At 44.3% G+C, this 18,596-nt stretch overlaps 1 protein-coding gene across 1 annotated transcript in view; it reads right to left on the reverse strand.

Moving 5' to 3' along the window:
* Positions 1-6,630: 6,630 nt before the first annotated feature.
* The window catches only part of PPP2CB (protein phosphatase 2 catalytic subunit beta), a 28,571-nt gene continuing 16,605 nt past the window's right edge, over positions 6,631-18,596 (reverse strand). Inside the window, exons 5-7 of the mRNA XM_065405617.1 lie at positions 17,628-17,789; positions 14,411-14,529; positions 6,631-7,328 (exon numbers count right to left, since the gene is read on the reverse strand). Of these exons, the coding sequence (XP_065261689.1) occupies positions 7,256-7,328; positions 14,411-14,529; positions 17,628-17,789 (354 nt within the window). The 3' untranslated portion in view covers positions 6,631-7,255. The remainder of the gene's footprint in view (positions 7,329-14,410; positions 14,530-17,627; positions 17,790-18,596) is intronic.

Genomic DNA, 18,596 nt, shown 5'->3' on the forward strand with positions numbered 1-18,596 from the left:
TTGAATAGAGAGAAGATACTATGAATTCTACCTTTGTACAGGAGTCAGGATGGATTTTTGAGTGTTCAATTGTAGGCCAAGTTCGAGGTTGAGGTCTATGGTCTTGCAAGTGACCAGTAAAGTTTCATCGTGGGAGCAACTTTTCAGAAAACCAGTTGTCTAGGTAAGGGAACACCAGAGTTCCTGTTCTGTGGAGGGGTGTTGCTGCTACCGCCATAACCTTTGAAAAGACCCTTGGAGCAGATGAGAGGCTGAACTAGAATACCCTGTACTGAAAGTGGGCCTAACCAACAGTAAAACACAGGAACCTTTTGTGATATGGGTGGATTGGATTGGTAATGTGCATTTTGAAGGTTAAGTGCTGAGAACCAAGCCCCTTGGTCCAGTGATGGAATTATTGCTGCAGGCATCAGCACTTTGAATTTTTGTGCCTTCACAAAGGTGTTGAGTAACCTTAGTCTAGGATGGGTCTCCAACTGCTGTTCTTTTTTGGAACCAAGAAGTACCTGGAATAAAAACCCTTCCCTTTGTGCTCAATGGGAATAGGTTCTATAGCACCCAAGAGTATGAGAGAGTATGTCTCATCTTAGAAGGTGCTTGTAAGAGGGATCCTGAAAAGGGACGGACAAGGGGGATTGGCAGGCAGAAGAGAAGTAAAGTGAATGTAATACCCTGGGGACATGATCTCCAAAACCCACTTGTCCGTAGTGATAGACTCCCAAGCCCACCAGAAGTGGTAAAGATAGTCGTCAAAGGGAGGAAGGCGGGTGAATCATTGCAGTAGATATGAATGGGGAGGGTAGCTCAGGATCTCGACCACCGCATCAAAATTGGTGCTGCATGGTTGCAAGACCAAAGATTTGAAAGTGGATAGTTTTCTCCTCTGGAACCGGTCTCTTGCATTGATCATATGATCTCTGGGAGCTCGAGAATTGGGTGTGGCAGGATCTCTGCACTGTCTGGGACTTACCCCGACCCACAGGAGAAAGCGTAGTATAAATCCCCAGAGAACACCAAGTGGCCCTGGAGGCCTTTAATGCGTGCAGAGATTTGTCCATTCTGTCAATCAACTATTTAGTGTCATCAAAAGGCAGGTCTTCGACTGTATTCTGGACCTGCTTTGGAAATTGAGAGCTGGAGCCAGGAGGCCCTCCTCCTAACTACCGCTGTAGAAATCAAACAAGTGCCAGTATCAGCAGTGCCAAGAGAGGCCTGTGGAGATGTGCTGGCAAGAAGCTGGTCTTTGGCAATAATTGCCTGGAATTGCTCTCTGTGTTCTGTTGGTAAATGCTCAATAAAGGAGTTAAGCTTAGTAGAATTTGTCTGGGAGTATTTCGCCATCAATGCCTGGCGTAGGGTGACCAGACGTCCCGATATTTGGGTGGTTGTCCCATGTCCCGACCGATCTTTGTCCCGATATTTCGCTCCACTAGCAGCACTCGTTTTTGTTGGGTTTTTTTGCTCCGCCGGCAGCACTCGGCTTTTTTTTTTTTTTTGCTCCGCTGGTGGACCCCTCCCCCCATGGGTCCCGATATTTTCTTCATCTCATCTGGTCACCCTAGCCTGGCGGTTGGCAATTCTGAACTGTAAAATAGATGACAAATATGATTTTCTACCAAACAAGTCAAGGAGCTTATGATCTATCATAGGGCACAGATTTAGCTTGGTTCTGCCTTTCACATTTGTTAACCACCTTGATCACCAGAGAGTTAGGAGAGGGATGAGAAAATAAAAACTGAGTCCTTAGAGGGGACATAATATTTCTTATCTGTTCTCTTGCACATGGGCAGAGTTGTGACCGGCGTGTGCCAGATAACCTTTGGAGGGTCCAGAAGGGACTCTTTAAAAGGCAGGGCAATGCAGGCAGATGAAGCTGTAGGAAGGATGTCAAGCAGGTTATGATGTGGCTCTTTGATCTCTTCAGGAAGGATCTTGTTAAGCTTCTAGAATGACTTGAAATTGTCTGCCAGGGATGGTGGAGGTAACATACTAGCTTCATCCCAGAATGAAGAAAAGATGTTGGCTGGTAGAGAGACCTCTTCATCATCCCTAGCTTCCTGTTCCTCAAAGGTTTCTTCCTAAGATACTGGTTTCCTAGAGAGGGTGGGTGATGAAGGTTGTCTAACGGCCAATGGGGTGGTACATATGGCATGGGTGGAGGCATCCATGGATGCCTCCCATCAGCAAGATGGTGGCTGTGGACATCTTTCATGAGTGAGATCTATTTCCTCAGAGACCTCTGCAAAAGTGCCTCTCTCGCTCTCTCTCTCCCCCCCCTCAGGGCACAGCCAAAGCTTCCTCAGCAGCAGAGCTTGGGCTGGAGGCAGAGCTGCAGCTGGGGGAGGAGCTGGGGGGTAGAAGTGGAGCTGGTCTGGGGGCAGAGAGGGAATGAAGACAGAGCTGAGCTGGGGGCAGAGTGGAGCTGGAGCAGAGTTTTGGGGGGGGGAGTGGAACTAGAGGCGGATCTGGCATAGAGGCGAACCTGGGCCTGGAGGCGGAGCAGGACTGGGGGCTGAACAGGTTTGGGCAGAGTAGGGTTGGAAGTATGACACACTCTCTCCCTCCCCATCCCACGTGGGGCTGGCCTGGGCCTGGAGGTAAAGCAAGACTGGTGGCTGAAGAGGGTTGAGGGGAGTGAGGCTCAGGGCGGAGTGGGACTGGGAGCATGGTTCTCTCCCCACCCCCATGGTGACTGGTCAGGGTCCCCTAACCTCCATCAGAGGCCAGGTGCAATGAGCTCTCCCTCTTATTTAGCTGAAGTTTGATCTTCCTATTTTTTCTGGCTCTAGATTTTAAATACCAGACAGAAGTTGCATTTTTGGGATATACAAGATTCCCCAAGGCAACGGATACACCGAGAGTGTCAGTAACTCACCAGGATTGCCTCCCACCACAATAGATAATGTTTGAAACCAGGAGACCAAGGCATCCCCTCCCAGTAATGTAAAGCTCCCACTAGGAGAGAAAACAATCCAATGGGTAAGTTTTTTCTTAAAGCTACTGTTACTACAACTACTACTAAAACTACACTAATAACTATAATTAACTACCTATGGGCTTGTCTACATTACCCGCAGGATCGACGGGCAGCGATTGATCCAGCAGGGGTGTGTGTCAATTTATCACGACTACTCTAGATGCGATAAATCGACCGCCGAGCGCTCTCCTGTCGACTCTGGAACAAGAGGCACAGGCGGAGTCGACTGGGGAACATCAGCTGTCGACTCACTGCAGTGAAGACACAGCAGTGAGTAGATCTACGTCAACTTCAGCTACGTAGCTGAAGTTGCGTAACTTAGATCGATTCCCCCTCCCCTCCAGTGTAGACCAGGCCTAAGAGCTGTGGGGACACAGTTGAGGTAAAACTCAACACCAATCACTGCTAAGCTCCGTCTCAGGCTAAGGTGGTAGAGAAGGAACCGAGGGTAGTTCGTCCACGCAGCGTTTTAGCACAAGTGTGGAGCACAAGACTGGGTAACACGCGTGCGGGCCACACTCTGCTTTTGTGACATCTCCAATCAAAGGTGCAGGAGCAGCACCCAGTAGTGACACTACTCTAAGGTTAGATCACAGCCCAACCTTTTGCTAAACTTCCTCATTTTTGGACTACTACTTTACACAAATCTCATTTTAGCTGTTCTCATTTGCCAGATCTGTGAAAATTTTCCCCTAAAAGCCTGGAAAATGTCTTAGATATCTCCCACTACACAAAATGAAGGTATAGTCAATGAGATAGAGCCAATACATGAAAGGTGGTGTTATTTCAAGACTTTCCTGTCAAGTGTGCTGCTTTTAGCTCAATACAACTAAAAGAATCCTTCTAGTAGGATGAAAGTCAGTGACAGCAGTCTTTGGAACCCATAGGGCAGTGGTTCTCAACCTTTCCAGACTACTGTGCCCCTTCCTGGGGTCTGATTTGTCTTGGGTACCCCAAGTTTCACCTCACTTAAAAACTACTTGCTTACAAAATCAAACTTAAAAATACAAAAGTGTCTCAGCACGCTATTACTGAAAAATTGCCTACTTTCATTTTTACTAGAATTATAAAATAAATCGATTGGAATATAAATAAATATTGTGCTTACATTTCAGTATGATATTGATCATATAATCATATCATATAAACAAGTCATTGTATGAAATTTTAGTTTGTACTGACTTGGCTAGTGCTTTTAATGTAGCCTGTTGTAAAATTAGGCAAATTGACAAGACCTCTGCACATACACGTAGACCTGGTTGAGAACCACTGCCAGAGGGGAGTTGATAAATCTCTGTTGTTGAAGGTACCAGGTCAGACCCATGCAAGAAGTCACATTGCCAATACTGCATGTTAGCTGCCAATTCTTATTTGCAGTGTAGCCAAGGAATAAACTTTACACACCAATAATAAGTCCAGGTCACGGGTATTTTTATCCTCAAGTGTGAATCCATGGGCTCCAGCCTGATGCTTCCCCCCTCCCCCGATTGGCAAGTGCCATTATCCATGAGCCCATGCTCAGGGTCCTGATTATCTGCACCTCAAAACTGGAGTTACTGAGGCTCTCCTCAAATGCTCAGCATGCGATCCAAGGAGGTGATCAAAGGCAAAAGATGGGAGCTCTTAGGTGTGTCTGGCACCAAGAAAGGGCTCAACATCACAGCAACAGCACCAATGACACTGGTTAATCCCAGACTCAGTCTGATGCTCATTCCATGGTGAAGCCACCCCAGAAAGTCCTTTTCTTGGCTTGGTACAGGGAGCTAGTTGTTGCACATTGTTCAGTGTGACTCCCGGGATAGGTTATAGGCAAAGTAAATGCTGATCTATAGTAAAGTAAATGGCAGCCCAATCTGGGAGAGCTAGGTCCATGAGAAACCTCAGCACAGACCTTCACATCTATCCCTTGGGGAGCAGCTCTTTGTAGAGCTTGATCCGAAGCACCTGCCTCTGCTGACCCACGTGAATCTGGGGATTTTAGTGCCACTGAAGTGTAGTAGAACCCTCAGAGCTGGAATCTTGGCACATGGTCCTTCAGAAGCAAATGGGCGTGATCCTTGGCACTCCACTCGTCAACCACAGTACTGCTAAAGTCAGACCAAACTACTTTGACAGTGGTCTCTGCTGTTAGTGGTGCTGGACCCCCAGAACCAAATTTGGATTGATCCTGATTGAATCAGGGACCTTGGTGTTTCTCATGCCAGTGGCAGAACCACTTTAGCAGGTGGTTCTCCAGAGGTAACTGCAGGACTCAACTCAGCACTGAACTCCACTGATACAGACAGTAACCATGACACTGTTTATGCTAAAAGAAAAGCAGAAAGTGGACTGTGCAGTCTTCAGGACTGATTAGGTCAACCCAGACATATCTGGAGACCTCTGAGCCACTTATGTTGCACACAAATCAGTGTTTCCAAAATGATGGTACCGGACTTATTTGTATTATCACTGAGCCTAGGAGCTCTATTCACAGATTGTACAGTACCTAGCCTATGCCCCAAAGCTCACATGGTTGATCAAGTGGATCTGGAAACACTGACAAACTTTTATTGGGCACAGAAGCAGTTCAACAGTTGGCAGTATTGGATCCTCAGTTGACTGCACGGATCTGGGGATCTCAGTGCCTCTTATGGTAGACACAAAACCACTTTGGTAAGCAGTTCTCCAGATTCAACGGTGACAAGTATTCAGCACCAAACTATAATGACCCAAAATCACATTGACGAATAGATCGCCAGAGTCCGTTTGCTGGATCCATGGCACCAGATTTGCTTTACCATCTGATGACCGTGGTGGCACTTACAGGAGGCACTTGTGGTAAAAATGCAGAACTTCCAGACTATCAGCTTTAGTCGGTCAGACATGAAATGCCTCCTCAATCTGGGGGTATGAGATGGCTCATGCTTTCGTGGGTCCAGACAATGCCCAGGCCATATAGGCCTCTTAAGAAAAGCTAACAACCTGACTACAAACAAATAGCCCTTAAAGGGCAGAATAAACAAACCAGTGAAGAAGCATTGAGCAGGATCTCAGCAAACTGTGCCTTAGAAGAAACTGAAGGGCAGGTGGGATCACTCCCCCCTTTTATATCCTCTGAACCTTCCGTGAGGGAGGGATGAGTGGCTCTAAGAGAACTGCTCACTAGATGATTCTGGAAGCTCATTGTGTAAGCATCTTGATTCCACAAGTGCAGATGACACTTGGAAAACTACTGTTACTTTGTGCTCTCCAAGCACAAGAACATCCTTTGGATGATTCATCTTTTAAACTGTCATACACCAGTATCTATGGTACCACCTCATACTGCATGGTTGCCAAGAATGCTCAACTTCTAGTGACTCCACCGGGAGAGAAGGGAGCTGCTCATCATCCTGAAGGAGGTGGCCCTCCATTGATTAACATGCTTGTACTGTATTGACAATCATCCCATTAGGAGTGTTCTATTGTATACTATGGCCAAAAAGTACACACATTAACCTCTTCACCAAGTAGGCTCTATGTTCTTAGACGTAAACAGAAACCTAGAAATAGATAAATACTTTACAACCCAAACACCTTTTGTGTTGCGTTTGAGTAGCTGTATCACATTCTGAAACGACAGTTACATATAATCATTTCACAAATGCAGATCACACCGTTTTAGAATACCCATCTGTTTTGGTTTACAATTGCAAGTTTATTTGTTCAAATACACCAGATAAGATGCAAGCACTTCCATGACAAATATACAGAAAAAAAAGATAGGATCAACACAGAACGGTATGTTAACTAAAAAAGGGAAAGCTCTGCTCTTTAAATGTTATGACAACATACTCCCAACAGGAACTATTTCCATTCTCCAGTTAAGTTAATCATACATGTCAATAAAACAAAGTGTGGTGGGTTGAGCGAGAAGTTAGTTGTGTATTGTCCTTAAAAATAAACTCCAAACTCTAATTAATGCCAGTTAAACACTACAACTAAATTTACAAATAAGCATAAAAGGAGTTGAAAGTGTTAGAATTACCTTTTCTCTTTGAACAGTCCAGAAGAAAACAATTACTACAAATACAGCAGGCAAACTGACTGTTGGACTGATTGTTATAAGATATATAGTGTTGTACTGAATTCAGTCTCAAATTGTGCTAAATGCTCATCCTCAGTATGGCACATTTTGGTCCATGATGGGGGTTTTAGGCCGAGACAGATCCCAATTTCTTAGAGAAATGTGTAAATTATTGTTGCTTTTTTAAAATGCCAAGTGTACTTCCTCCTACAAAGGGCGGTGTGAGGAGATGTTTATAGAAAGTAGTCTGGAGTACGACGGGTAACATGAGGCTCTCCACGACGAGGTGCAGGGTCAAATTGAAGGCTGTAGTAAAAGGAACAAATAAATTTTTTGCCGCTACAATTAACGTTTAGTGAATTTTTAAATACAAATACAAAACATTTTCCCCACTGCTAGGCTATAACTTACCCCAACCTCTCCATCCAATGCACCATATATGCAAGTCTAGAAAAAACTCCCCTAAATTTTATCATTTTATGGGAGGCACACACTTATCAACTGGCATAGGCGATTACATGAAATAAAGATCATCACTGGCTACAGTTTGTTGAAGCCCATCTCTAGTCTCACTAAAGGCCCTCTGAGCAGAATTCTCTAATTTTCTTATCATAAGCAACCCATTTCTCATTAATGTCAGCAAAACAATGCACCCACTTTACCTCCTGGATGTAGTAAGGTTCAAAAATACTAGGGATTAGCTAAATACACTTCAGAGTAATATTTCACTGCTCTGCAGCTAAGCATCAAAATAAGGAGCTGCACCACTAAGATGTAATTAGCAATTCATGTGTTGTGTAACAACTGCACAAATATGCAGCTTAACATTAAACAATATATCAAGTTCAGTATAACATTTTTAAATACTTTTATCCATCATGGCTCTCCTGCTCTCCTCTCCCCCTCAGAAGAGAAGTCCGAAAAAGAAGGGGTGGTGGTGGTGAATATAGACGCCTACCTCACTGCCTTTGAGAAGGCTTGAAATTTGACCCAGGTTGATCGTGTGGACTGGCTCCATTGTCTCACGCCCTTACTTGGTCCCAAAGCGATAGAGACTTATAGCCCGATGGATGAGTTGATACTGGAGACTATGAATAGTTCAAAAAGTCTCTACTGCTTAAGTTTGAATCGACACCTGAGGCTCATAAGAAAATGGTTTGATGTGTGCAAATAAACAAGAGGTGACATATATGGAAGTTGCACTGAAGGGAGAATATCTCCACAAATGGGGTAAAAGTACAGACATCACTATACTGGAAGGTTTATATGACCTGGTTGGGTTAGAGCAACTCTGAGATATGTCCCCAACAAGTTTAAAATGTGGTTAGTGGATAGGAAGCCCAAGGAGCTCACAGTGCAGGCCTGTTGGCAGATGAATTTGTAAACAGTAGGTATGAAAAGAAATTCAACGAGTCTGGCTGAAACACAGGAACCAATGAAAGGCCCTAGAGAAAAATTCAGATAAATCCAAGTGTGTGGCAGTGGACAGGGAGAGCATCTGACTCTGGTAGACCCCAGCCGAGGGATCTCAAAGAACTGAGGTTCAGCGTTTGTAGGATGACAGGGCATAAGTGAGTGTACTGTCCAAGGCCTGAGGAACTGATGTTTGTCCGGGATCAAGGGGTTAACTCTCACTCTATCCAGCCAAAAAGACAGCCTGTACTTCAACCTTAGAGTGAACTGTTACACTAAACTTTCGGAGCAAAGCAGTCACAAAACCAGGTCCTCTTGGGGACATGGTGCACTGTCAGATGAGCTCCTATCCCAGGCACCGGTGCACATGTCCTGTGTATTCTCATGAGTTCAGACTCTGACCCCAGCAGCAGGAGCGCAAGGTGGTTGTTAAACGGGAAACATCTTTAGACACCTAAAGTTGCAAATAGGTGTCTCGGAGGATTTTCAAGAGTCTCTAGGCCCAACGCTCAGTTTCCCCACACCATTTTTTCCTGTCCTTTGGGGTTATTTCCACATGTAGTCTAGCAGCCAGTTAAATTTCTCCGTGCCCACACCATTTTAGGCATTGTCCACTGGTCCCGACCTTCTGAGCTACCTTCTTCACCTACTTTTTTGGCCTCGTTAAGACTCGACTTTCTTGATTTATTTGTATATTTGTTGTCTCATGATGCCACAGCTGAGGCTACTAAGGAAATTAGTGCCCATTTTCACTAACTCCTCAGACCCACTTACTGAAGGGTTACTACTGCTTGTTAATATCCTGGAGCGGGAATCAACCCTGTAATTCTCCAAGGAGAAGGATAAGCTACTTACCATAGTGACTGAGACAAATGTTTATATGGATCTGCACTCCTCCCCCACTTCTTTGGAGCCTCATTAAGGATTCCTGAATTAGTAGTAGGAACTGAGGATGCACTTGAAGGCACTCCCTCTTTTGTACCCTTCTGTCCCAGAGCATTTCAAGAGGAAGGGTGTGCCCAGGTTTTGGATCCATACAGGTAATTATCTTGAAGATTAGTTACTATGGTCATTGTTTATACATCCACAAACTCTAATAAGGTCTCATTTTCCAGAGTTTTCCAAACTTTGTTTTGAAATGAAGCAGTCATTACCTAAACATCCCACCAATTTTAGGTCACTCATTAGTCCTATTTTACAAGTTTTGAAGTCTTTTCCCAAAATCAAAATGCCTCAGAAAAATAACCTTCATAGAGGATTTTTACATACACAACTAGGCTTTAAAATTCCAACTCATGCAAGCCTTTCCCGCCGGGTTTCAGTAATGCCAACTAGGTTAAATTTATGCTCAAATGAGCAATTCCAAAGGCTCTTAACACTGATGCCTAGACAACAGAAGAATTTCTTCTCTTCACATCCCTTGCACCTTGCTTAATTTAGTTCTCCACATCATAATTTTGATCCACAGCTGTGCTCATTCGTTCCCCCTTTTGTTAGTTTAATACCCTCCTGGTTAGTGTAGCCAGCCTGTTCCCTAGAAGACTGGTTCCCCTTCTACTGAGATGGAAGCCATCCAAACTAAACATACCATAAAGGTGGACCAATATTTCACAAAGCCAAATCCCTCTACCTTATGCTACGTCACCAGCAGTTCACGTCCAGAATCCTTTGCTTTCTGTCTACTTTTGCTCACAGAACAGGAACGGTCTTGATCACCTGGACCTTCTTCTGTAGCCTTCCAAGACCCCTGAAGTTGTCTATAATCTGTGAGGTATTCCATGAGGCAGTGTCATCAGCACCAATGCCAATGGATCCTTGCCCACCAACTTCAGAAGCCTACCCCATCTTAGTCGGGGCTTGTGTTTTGGGTCCAGGAAGACAACATGCAATCTAGTTGTCCACCAGTCCCTTGCAGAAAGTTCATCATGGTTTGTCAGTCTTACTTGGATGGTTGGAGAACTTTGTGGGCAGACTTCATTGTCTTATGGGTTGATCTGGGCAGCCATTCACAAGTGTCCCATTTAGTTTTCCATTCCATTCAGACAGCTGGATCGTTAGAGGTTTTCTGCAGTTTCCACACCAAGAACATAATCATGATAAAATGGTTACTAACGTTTCTCAACGGTTGTTCTTTGAGATGTGTTGCACATGTCCATTCCAATACTGGCATGTGCGTGCCCCACACATAGTCGCTAGAAATTTTTCTCCTAGGTGGTACCTGTTGAGGCAGCTTAAGCGCCCTCTGCGCCGCACGCCGCTGGTGTCTGTATAAAGGGCCCAGCTTACCCTGAGCCCCTCAGTTCCATCTTTCTGGAAACTCCAATGTAGAGCAGCAGGAGAGTGGGTTGTGGAATGGATATGTGCAACATCTCGAAGAACAAGAGTTACAGAAGTTTAGGAACTTTTTTCTTCGAGTGACTGCACTCTTGGTGACACCCAAGCAGCAATATAGGGAGGGATTGGAGTTCTTATACACACAGACTCGACCAAATTTGGCATCATCTCTAGAGTATTGGGTGATGGTGTAATAGGAGGAGAAAGCATGCACCAATGAACAGGTTGCTGCTTTGCAAATGTCCTGCATAAGGATCTGAGCTAGGTATGCCACATAGGATGCTTGAGGTCTTGTGGAGTGAGCTGTCAGTTTGACTGGTGGTGAAATGCCTGCCAGATCATGAACAAGCATGGATACAGGAAGTTATTGGCAGACCATTCATTCTGTCTGTTATAACTAAAAACAGTTGGATGGACCACCAAAATGGTTTAGTCCCGTCTATGTAGAACGCCAGTTGCTAATCTCTATTTGCGTGTGGGTTTGGATAAAAAACAGTTAAGTTTCAAATTTTCATAACAATCAATTTACTACTTTAGAGAGAAACACTCATCTGGGTTAAGTAAACTTTATCTTTAAAGAAGACTGTATACAGTGGTTCAGATGTGAGGGCATGCAGTTCAGAAATCCTTCTGACAGAAGTGACAGCAATTAGGAGGAAAGGTGTAAGAAGCACATTGCTAACAGTTCAAATGGTGGTCCCATAAGTTTGGACAAGACCAAGTTCAGGTCCCAAGGGTGGGGGGCAACAGGCTCCCTTAATTGAGGGTACCACCTTTCCAGGCCTTTAAGGAATCGAATTGTGATGTCATTAGGGAAAAAACCTCAACAGTTATCTGTGTGAGTGTAGAAAGCTGATATTGCTGCCAGGTGAACCTTGACAGAGGAAATTGCTAAATCCTGTTTCAGGTGCAGCAGATAGTTGAGCATGTGTTGAATGGATGAATGCATCAGGGAGACTCATTTGAAAGGCCCAGACAGAGAACTGCTTCCATTTTGACAGTTGGTGGCCCTGGTGGAGGACTTTCTGCTACTTAGTAAGACCTGGCAAGCTTGCTCCGAGCAAACCTGTTCTCTGGGATTTAGCCATAGAGCTTCCAGGCTGTTAGATGAAGGGATTGCAGGTTCAGGTGGAGCAGCCAATCGGGTGGTCTTGGGAGATCAGATCCAGCTGCAGTGGGATTGAGATTGCAGTTGCCACTGAGAGGTCCAGTAAAGTTGAGAATCAGCACTGGCGGGACTACACTGGGGCTACTAATATAACCTGGGTGTGATCCCTCTTGATCTTTAGCAGCACTCTGTAGGGAAGGGATTGGGGGGGGAAATGTAGTAAAGCTTTTCCGTTCAGAATAGCAGGAAGATGTCTGTTATTGAGCCCAGACTGTAGCCTGGCAGGGAGCAAAACTGATGACATTTTCTGTTAGACATTTTTTGTGAACTAGTACATGTGGAGAGTCCCCCACAGCTGGAAAATGCACCTGGCTATATCCAGGTGAAGAGACCACTCGTTCTGCACTCCTGAAAGGTAACAGGTCTCAAGATTGGCTGAACAAGCTATGCAAAATTCCCACAGGTGAACTGCTTCTTGCCAAAGGCTTCCTGCCTCCTCCCTGCCTGTTGAAGTAAAACGTAACTGTGGTGTTGCAGGGCCGGCTCCAGGCACCAGCTGAGGAAGCTGGTGCTTGGGGCGGCAGATTGTTCGAGGCAGCATTCTGCCCAATCCTAGGGCGGCATGGCCGTTTCCCTCCTCTCCCCCCCTCCCCGCCCCCGGGCCGCCCTGTAGGGGGCAGCGGCGCAGAGAACCAGAGCGCCCTGCAGGGCAGTCCTCTTCCTTCCCTCCCCGCCGACCGGAGCCCTCGCGGCAGGAGGCGGTGCCAGTGGGAGGGGCCGCGTGACAGCACCCCCGCTGTAGCCCTGGCTGCCCCCTTCTCTCTCTCCCCCGCCCGCTCCCCCCGCCCCCTCCAGCCGGTCCCCCTGCACCCGCGCTCTGGCTGCGCCGCAGGTTTTTTTTTTTTTTTTTTTTTTTTTGCTTGGGGCGGCCAAAAAGCCAGAGCCAGCCCTGGGTGATGTCTATAAGAACAGATTTCTCCCTCTGATATGAGATAGCAAAGCTTGACAGGCAAGAAAAATCACCCTGAGTTCTCTGCTGCTGGTATGAAGAGAGAGCTTCCTCAAGGACCAAAGACCCTGAGACCAGAGGGGCTCCCCACTCTAGAGCCGATGCATTTGAGACCAGAGTCATTGATGGTTTAGGATGAATGAAGGGAATTCCTGCAGGAAATTCAGGACTTGAAGCCTGGTGACCAAGGCATCCCTCGGCACCGGGAATGGAATGAAACCCTCATATGGGATAAAACTTAACTAGCTAAACTAATAACCTTATTGTCACTAAACTATTTTGAGTAAAATTAGAGAATACAGTCCACTGAACACTTGCAAAAGCAAGGAAAGCAGTTAAAGCAACTGTCTCAGCTGGTAAGAAGGAACTTTGGGGGCTCGGGACCACCTGGGCCCTTTATACTGAGGCCAGCGGTGCGTGGTAGCAGAGGGTGCTCGAGCCACCCCGACGGGTACCACTGAGGGGAAAATTTCTGGTGACTGTGCACGGGGTATGCGCACACCAAGAGTGGAATGCACATGTGCAATCACTCGAAGAATGAAGCTGTGTGGAATTCTTCCTGGTCTTCTCTGAAAGTCACAGCATTCCCATTCTTGTCAGCCTTAGCTGGGTAGAATGCCACTGGGTCCTCTTGGTGCTTACAAACTCCCAAGCCTCTAGTTTCCACTCTCTGGTTCCTTGGTTAACCAATTCTTTTCTTTCACACTACCTCCAAGCACAATATCTGCAGCTACACTCACTGAAACTCCCGTTTGCCACTCTTGTTCACTTACCTTCTCTCTTTCAATCAACCTCACAAACTATAAACAAAATTAGTCCCCAAAGTACAGAAGGAAAAAGAAAAAAAAAAAAGACAAGGGCAGCACCAAGGACACTGCACAATCGCAGCTTTCTGCAACTTTGGCAGTTAGAAGGAACTGAACAGTGGCTTGGGTCTTCCCCCCACACCTGTTTTTATATCACTGGAACCTCCAGGGATGGAAGGGACAAGTAGTCCCAATGGGGACAGCTTTCCAAAAGGTTCCAGAAGCTTATAGCAGAGGTGCAGGGATTCCACAAGTGAGAACATGCTGAGGCCACTTGAAGATCAGATGTTAAGATTTCAAAATGAAGCCCTAGGGTATGTAAAACTGTGATTTTTCTTCTTTTATTATTGATATTTTTCTATTCATCTTACATATATGTTGCTTTTGTAGTCTCTACAGTTAGGGATATGAAGGCCATGTACTCAAACTCTCTGATAGTGGGATTGCATCACCTTTCTGAAGGGATCCCCGGTCACTAAGAAAAGGCTGCGGCAATCCTTAAGGTGACTCACTGCCATGTTTCTCAAAGGTCAATGCCAACTAAAACTACCCTTGTAAACCCCTTCATCAACTTAGCATCACGTGATCAACTTCTATTTCCATTTGTGCATCACACTCTTGATTCATTAGAGTGAGAGTAGCACCATTAGTTCTAAGATCTGCATCTCTACCCTTTTGAAAGAAAAGACAGACACTTGAAACAAGGTAAGTTACTCACAAGGAATATTTTAAAGTGTCATCTAGTTCCATGATAGCAGCCTGGTTCCCACAACGATAACAGTAATTGGGTGCACTGAAAATGGTAACCACATTTCGATCATGACACCAGTTGTAACCCTGTAATGTAAAAGAATTAAATTCTCAGTTAAAAATCTTAGTACAGATCATAAGAGTGGCCATGCTTGGTCAGACCAAAGGTCCATCTAGCCCAGTGTCCTGTCTTCTGACAGTGGCCAATGCCAGGTGCCCAACAAGGAATAAACAGAACAGGTAAATCATCAAGTGATCCATCCCCTGTCGTCCATTCCCAGCTTCTGGCAAACAGAGGCTAGGGACACCATCCTTGCCCATCCTGACTAATAGCCATTGATGGACCTATCCTCCATGAATTTATCTAGTTCTTTTTTGAACCCTGTTATAGACTTGGCCTTCACAACATCCTCTGGCAAAGAGTTCCACAGGTTGACTGTGCATTGTGTGAAAAAATACTTCCTTTGGTTTGTTTTAAATATATTGCCTATTAATTTTATTTGGTGACCCCTAGTTCGTGTGTTATGAGAAGGAGTAAACAACACTTCCTTATTTACTTTCTCCACACCAGTCATGATTTTGTAGACTTCAATCATATCCCCCCTTAGTCGGATCTTTTCTGCTGAAAAGTCCCAGTCTTATTAATCTCTCCTCATACAGAAGCTGTTCCATATCCCTAATCATTTTTGTTGCCCTTTTCTGAACCCTTTTCCAATTCCAAAATATCTTTTTTGAGATGGGGCGACTACATCTGCACGCAGTATTCAAGATACGGGCGTACCATGGACTTATATAGTCTTATTATCTATCCCTTTCTTAATGATTCCCAACATTCTGTTTCCTTTTTTGATGGCCACTGCACACTGAGTGGATGTTTTCAGAGAACTATCCACAAGGACTCCAAAATCTCTTTCTTGAGTGGTAACAGCTAATTTAGACCCCATCATTTTATATGAATAGTTGGGATTATGTTTTCCAATGTGCATTACTTTGCATTTATCAACACTGAATTTCATCTGCCATTTTTTTGCCCAGTCACCCAATTTTGAGAGATCCTTTTGTAGCTCTTCGCCGTCTGCCTGGGACTTCACTATCTCCAGTAGTTTTGTATCTTCTGCAAATTTTGTCACCTCACCGTTTACCCTTTTTTCCAGATCATTTATGAGTATGTTGAATAGGACAGAGCCCAGTACAGACCCTTGGGGACACCACTATTTCTCTCTCTCCATTCTGAGAATTGACTATTTATTCCTACCCTTTGTTTATCATCTTTTAACCAGTTACCAATCCATGAGAGGACCTTCCCTCTTATCTCATGACAGCTTACTTTGCTTAAAAGCCTTTGGTTAGAGATCTTGTCAAAGGCTTTCTGAAAATTTAAGTACATTATATCCACTGGATCCCCCTTGTCCACATGCTTATTTATCCCCTCAAAAAATTCTAGTAGATTGGTGAGGCATGATCTCCCTTTACAAAAATCACGTTGACACTTCCCCAACAAATTATGTTCATCTATGTGGGCGACAAATTTGTTCTTTACTATAGTTTTAATCAATTTGCCTGGTACTGAAGTCAGGCTTACTGGCCTGTAATTGCCAGGATCACCTCTGGAGCCCCTTTTAAAAACTGGCATCACATTAGCTATCCTCCAGTCATTTGGTACAAGTCTGAGAGCTCCTCTTAAAAGCTTAAATGGGTTTTGAGCATTTAATAGGGCAGCCTTCTTTTAAGTGTTTCCATTTTGCAATGATCTCAATCTTCAAATACAGTAAAAGCTTTGTTAACTGGCATGTTGGGTGAATGGGGGGTGCCAGTAAGTAAAAAATTACAGTTAACTAAGAGGGAGGGAGTTTGGATGTGGGAGAGGGCTCAGGAAGGGGTGCAGGGTGTCAGATCCAGGTGGGGGAGGGATAGCTCAGTGGTTTGAGCATTAGCCTGCTAAACCCAGGGTTGTGAGTTCAATCCTTGAAGGGGCCATTTAGGGATCTGGGGCAAAAATCTGTCTGGGGATTTTGTCCTGCTTTGAGCAAGGGGTTGGACTACATGACCTCCTGACGTCCCTTCCAACCTTGATATTCTATGATTCAGGTGGCTCCCCACAAGTGACGACCTGTCCCTGCTGCTCCTAGGCAGAGGCATGGCTAGGCAGCTCTGCGCGCTGCCTCTGCAGTTCCCATTGGCCATGGTTCCTGGCCAATGGGAGCTGTGGAGCCAGCACTTGGGGTGGGGGCAGCACGCAGATCCGCCTAGCGACCCCATCACCTAGGAGCAGCAGGGACAGGTTGCTGCTTGTAGGGAGCCTGCTGGTCCTGTGCTACCTGGACTATAAACCGGACTTTCAATGAAGATCAGAAATGGCGGTTTATTTAGCTTTCTGATTGTTAAAGTAGCGGATAACACAGCTTTTACTGTAATTGTTTCTTAGCAGCTATTTCAAAATGAGAAGTAAACACTGTGTAGACATGAAAAACTTTTTAAGCCTTTACATATTAAGGTAACAGCACAGGTTATAAATGACTATGATTATTGGTAATTTAAACTATTCATGACTTCCATGTTTATTAGTACCTTTGTTTGCAAATTCCAGAAAACAGTACCCTAGACATACCTAGATGTTTTTAAATAGAAATGTTTAATTTTTTTTAAATCCGAGTATTGACATTCGAGCTCATCAGCTTACATACTCTACATGTTTTTATGTACAGCACAAGCTATAAAGGATCTACTTTAACTGAATTAAAAATAAAAATGCTCCATTGACCCACCTGGCATTTTTCCAGTAATGCTATGTTCTATCTATACCAGCTGGATGGTTTAATCCCTGTTGCAACTGACTGCTACATATTACAGGATAGCCTATTTAACACATTAGTAGAGGAAAAGATTGTCAGAATGCAAGCAGACTATACTTTTGTAACCACTCCTTAGCATGAGCCACCTTTATTCCCTTTGACTAACTCACTTAAAAAAAAAGAAAAAAAGCATTCTCTTACTAATTCATCTAAAATGCCAAGTGTAAAGTATTACTTTTCAGGCCTATTGCACATTATGAAAAGCTTTCCGGGATTTAGAATGTAAGCCTGTAAACTATGGACAACCTTGCATTTATAAGAAATTATGTCTTCTTCAGTATTTGTATCACTTCATCCAGGGTACGCTATCATAACAAAATACGCTCACCATACCTCCATTACAAGTTGGTGAGCACGGGAGACCAGTGTAAGACCATTGGCATGGTTAAATGTTTCAGAGATATCCTGTCCAAACGTGTAGCCAGCACCACGTGGAGAAATACCCCAGCCTCCACGATCATCTGGATCTGACCATAAGAGATCACACATTGGGCCCTAACAAGGAAAGCAGAAATTTTACTTAGAAGAAAAATATTAAAAAGTCTACTTTGAAAGGCATTTTATTTACAACAAACATTTCCAAGCCCTCATTCTCTGAGTATATGCTGAATATTCTATATATATATATTTTTTTTAAACACACACTTTCACGGTATAGTATTTCATAATCTTAAAAAGGGTACTCACTACTTATATAGTACTGACAATCCCAGATGTTCACAGATCATGAATCAGTCTCCAAATATCACGACATTGGCTTAAATATCATGAGTTTAAACAACGTTAAATTTGGAGCTCTGTAGTTTTCGTCTGGTTTGAGTCTTTTGGGGGGGGGAGGGGGGGAGAGGCAGCACTCACATCAAGTTTTCAAGCTTTTCTCCGCAACCAAGACTAGAAACTTTTTTCTAAAGTGAAAGCTGAGATTCTCATGTAATTTTGTTAGGAGATGGAGCTTTAAGTGAAATATCAAATATCATGAGTCTCATGATAAAAATCACAAGAGTTGGCAATACTGTTTATAAACCCTCTGAGAGCTTGAAACTAAAATGATTCCTCCCACATGTGTGACCACTGACTGACACTGCAGGCTTGCTCATGAACACTGGCTTAATAGTCTTTTTGAAAATAGGGAATACAGTAACTCCTCACTCAACGTTGTAGTTATGTTTCTGAAAAATGTGACTTTAAGCGAAACAATGTTAAGCAAATCCAATTTCCCCATAAGAATTAATGTAAATGAGGGGGTTAGGTTCCAGGGAAATTTTTTTCACCAGACGAAAATAAATTTTATATATACACACA

This window comes from Emys orbicularis, chromosome 5 (genome assembly GCF_028017835.1).
Source record: "Emys orbicularis isolate rEmyOrb1 chromosome 5, rEmyOrb1.hap1, whole genome shotgun sequence".
In the NCBI taxonomy this organism is placed as follows: Eukaryota; Metazoa; Chordata; order Testudines; family Emydidae; genus Emys; species Emys orbicularis.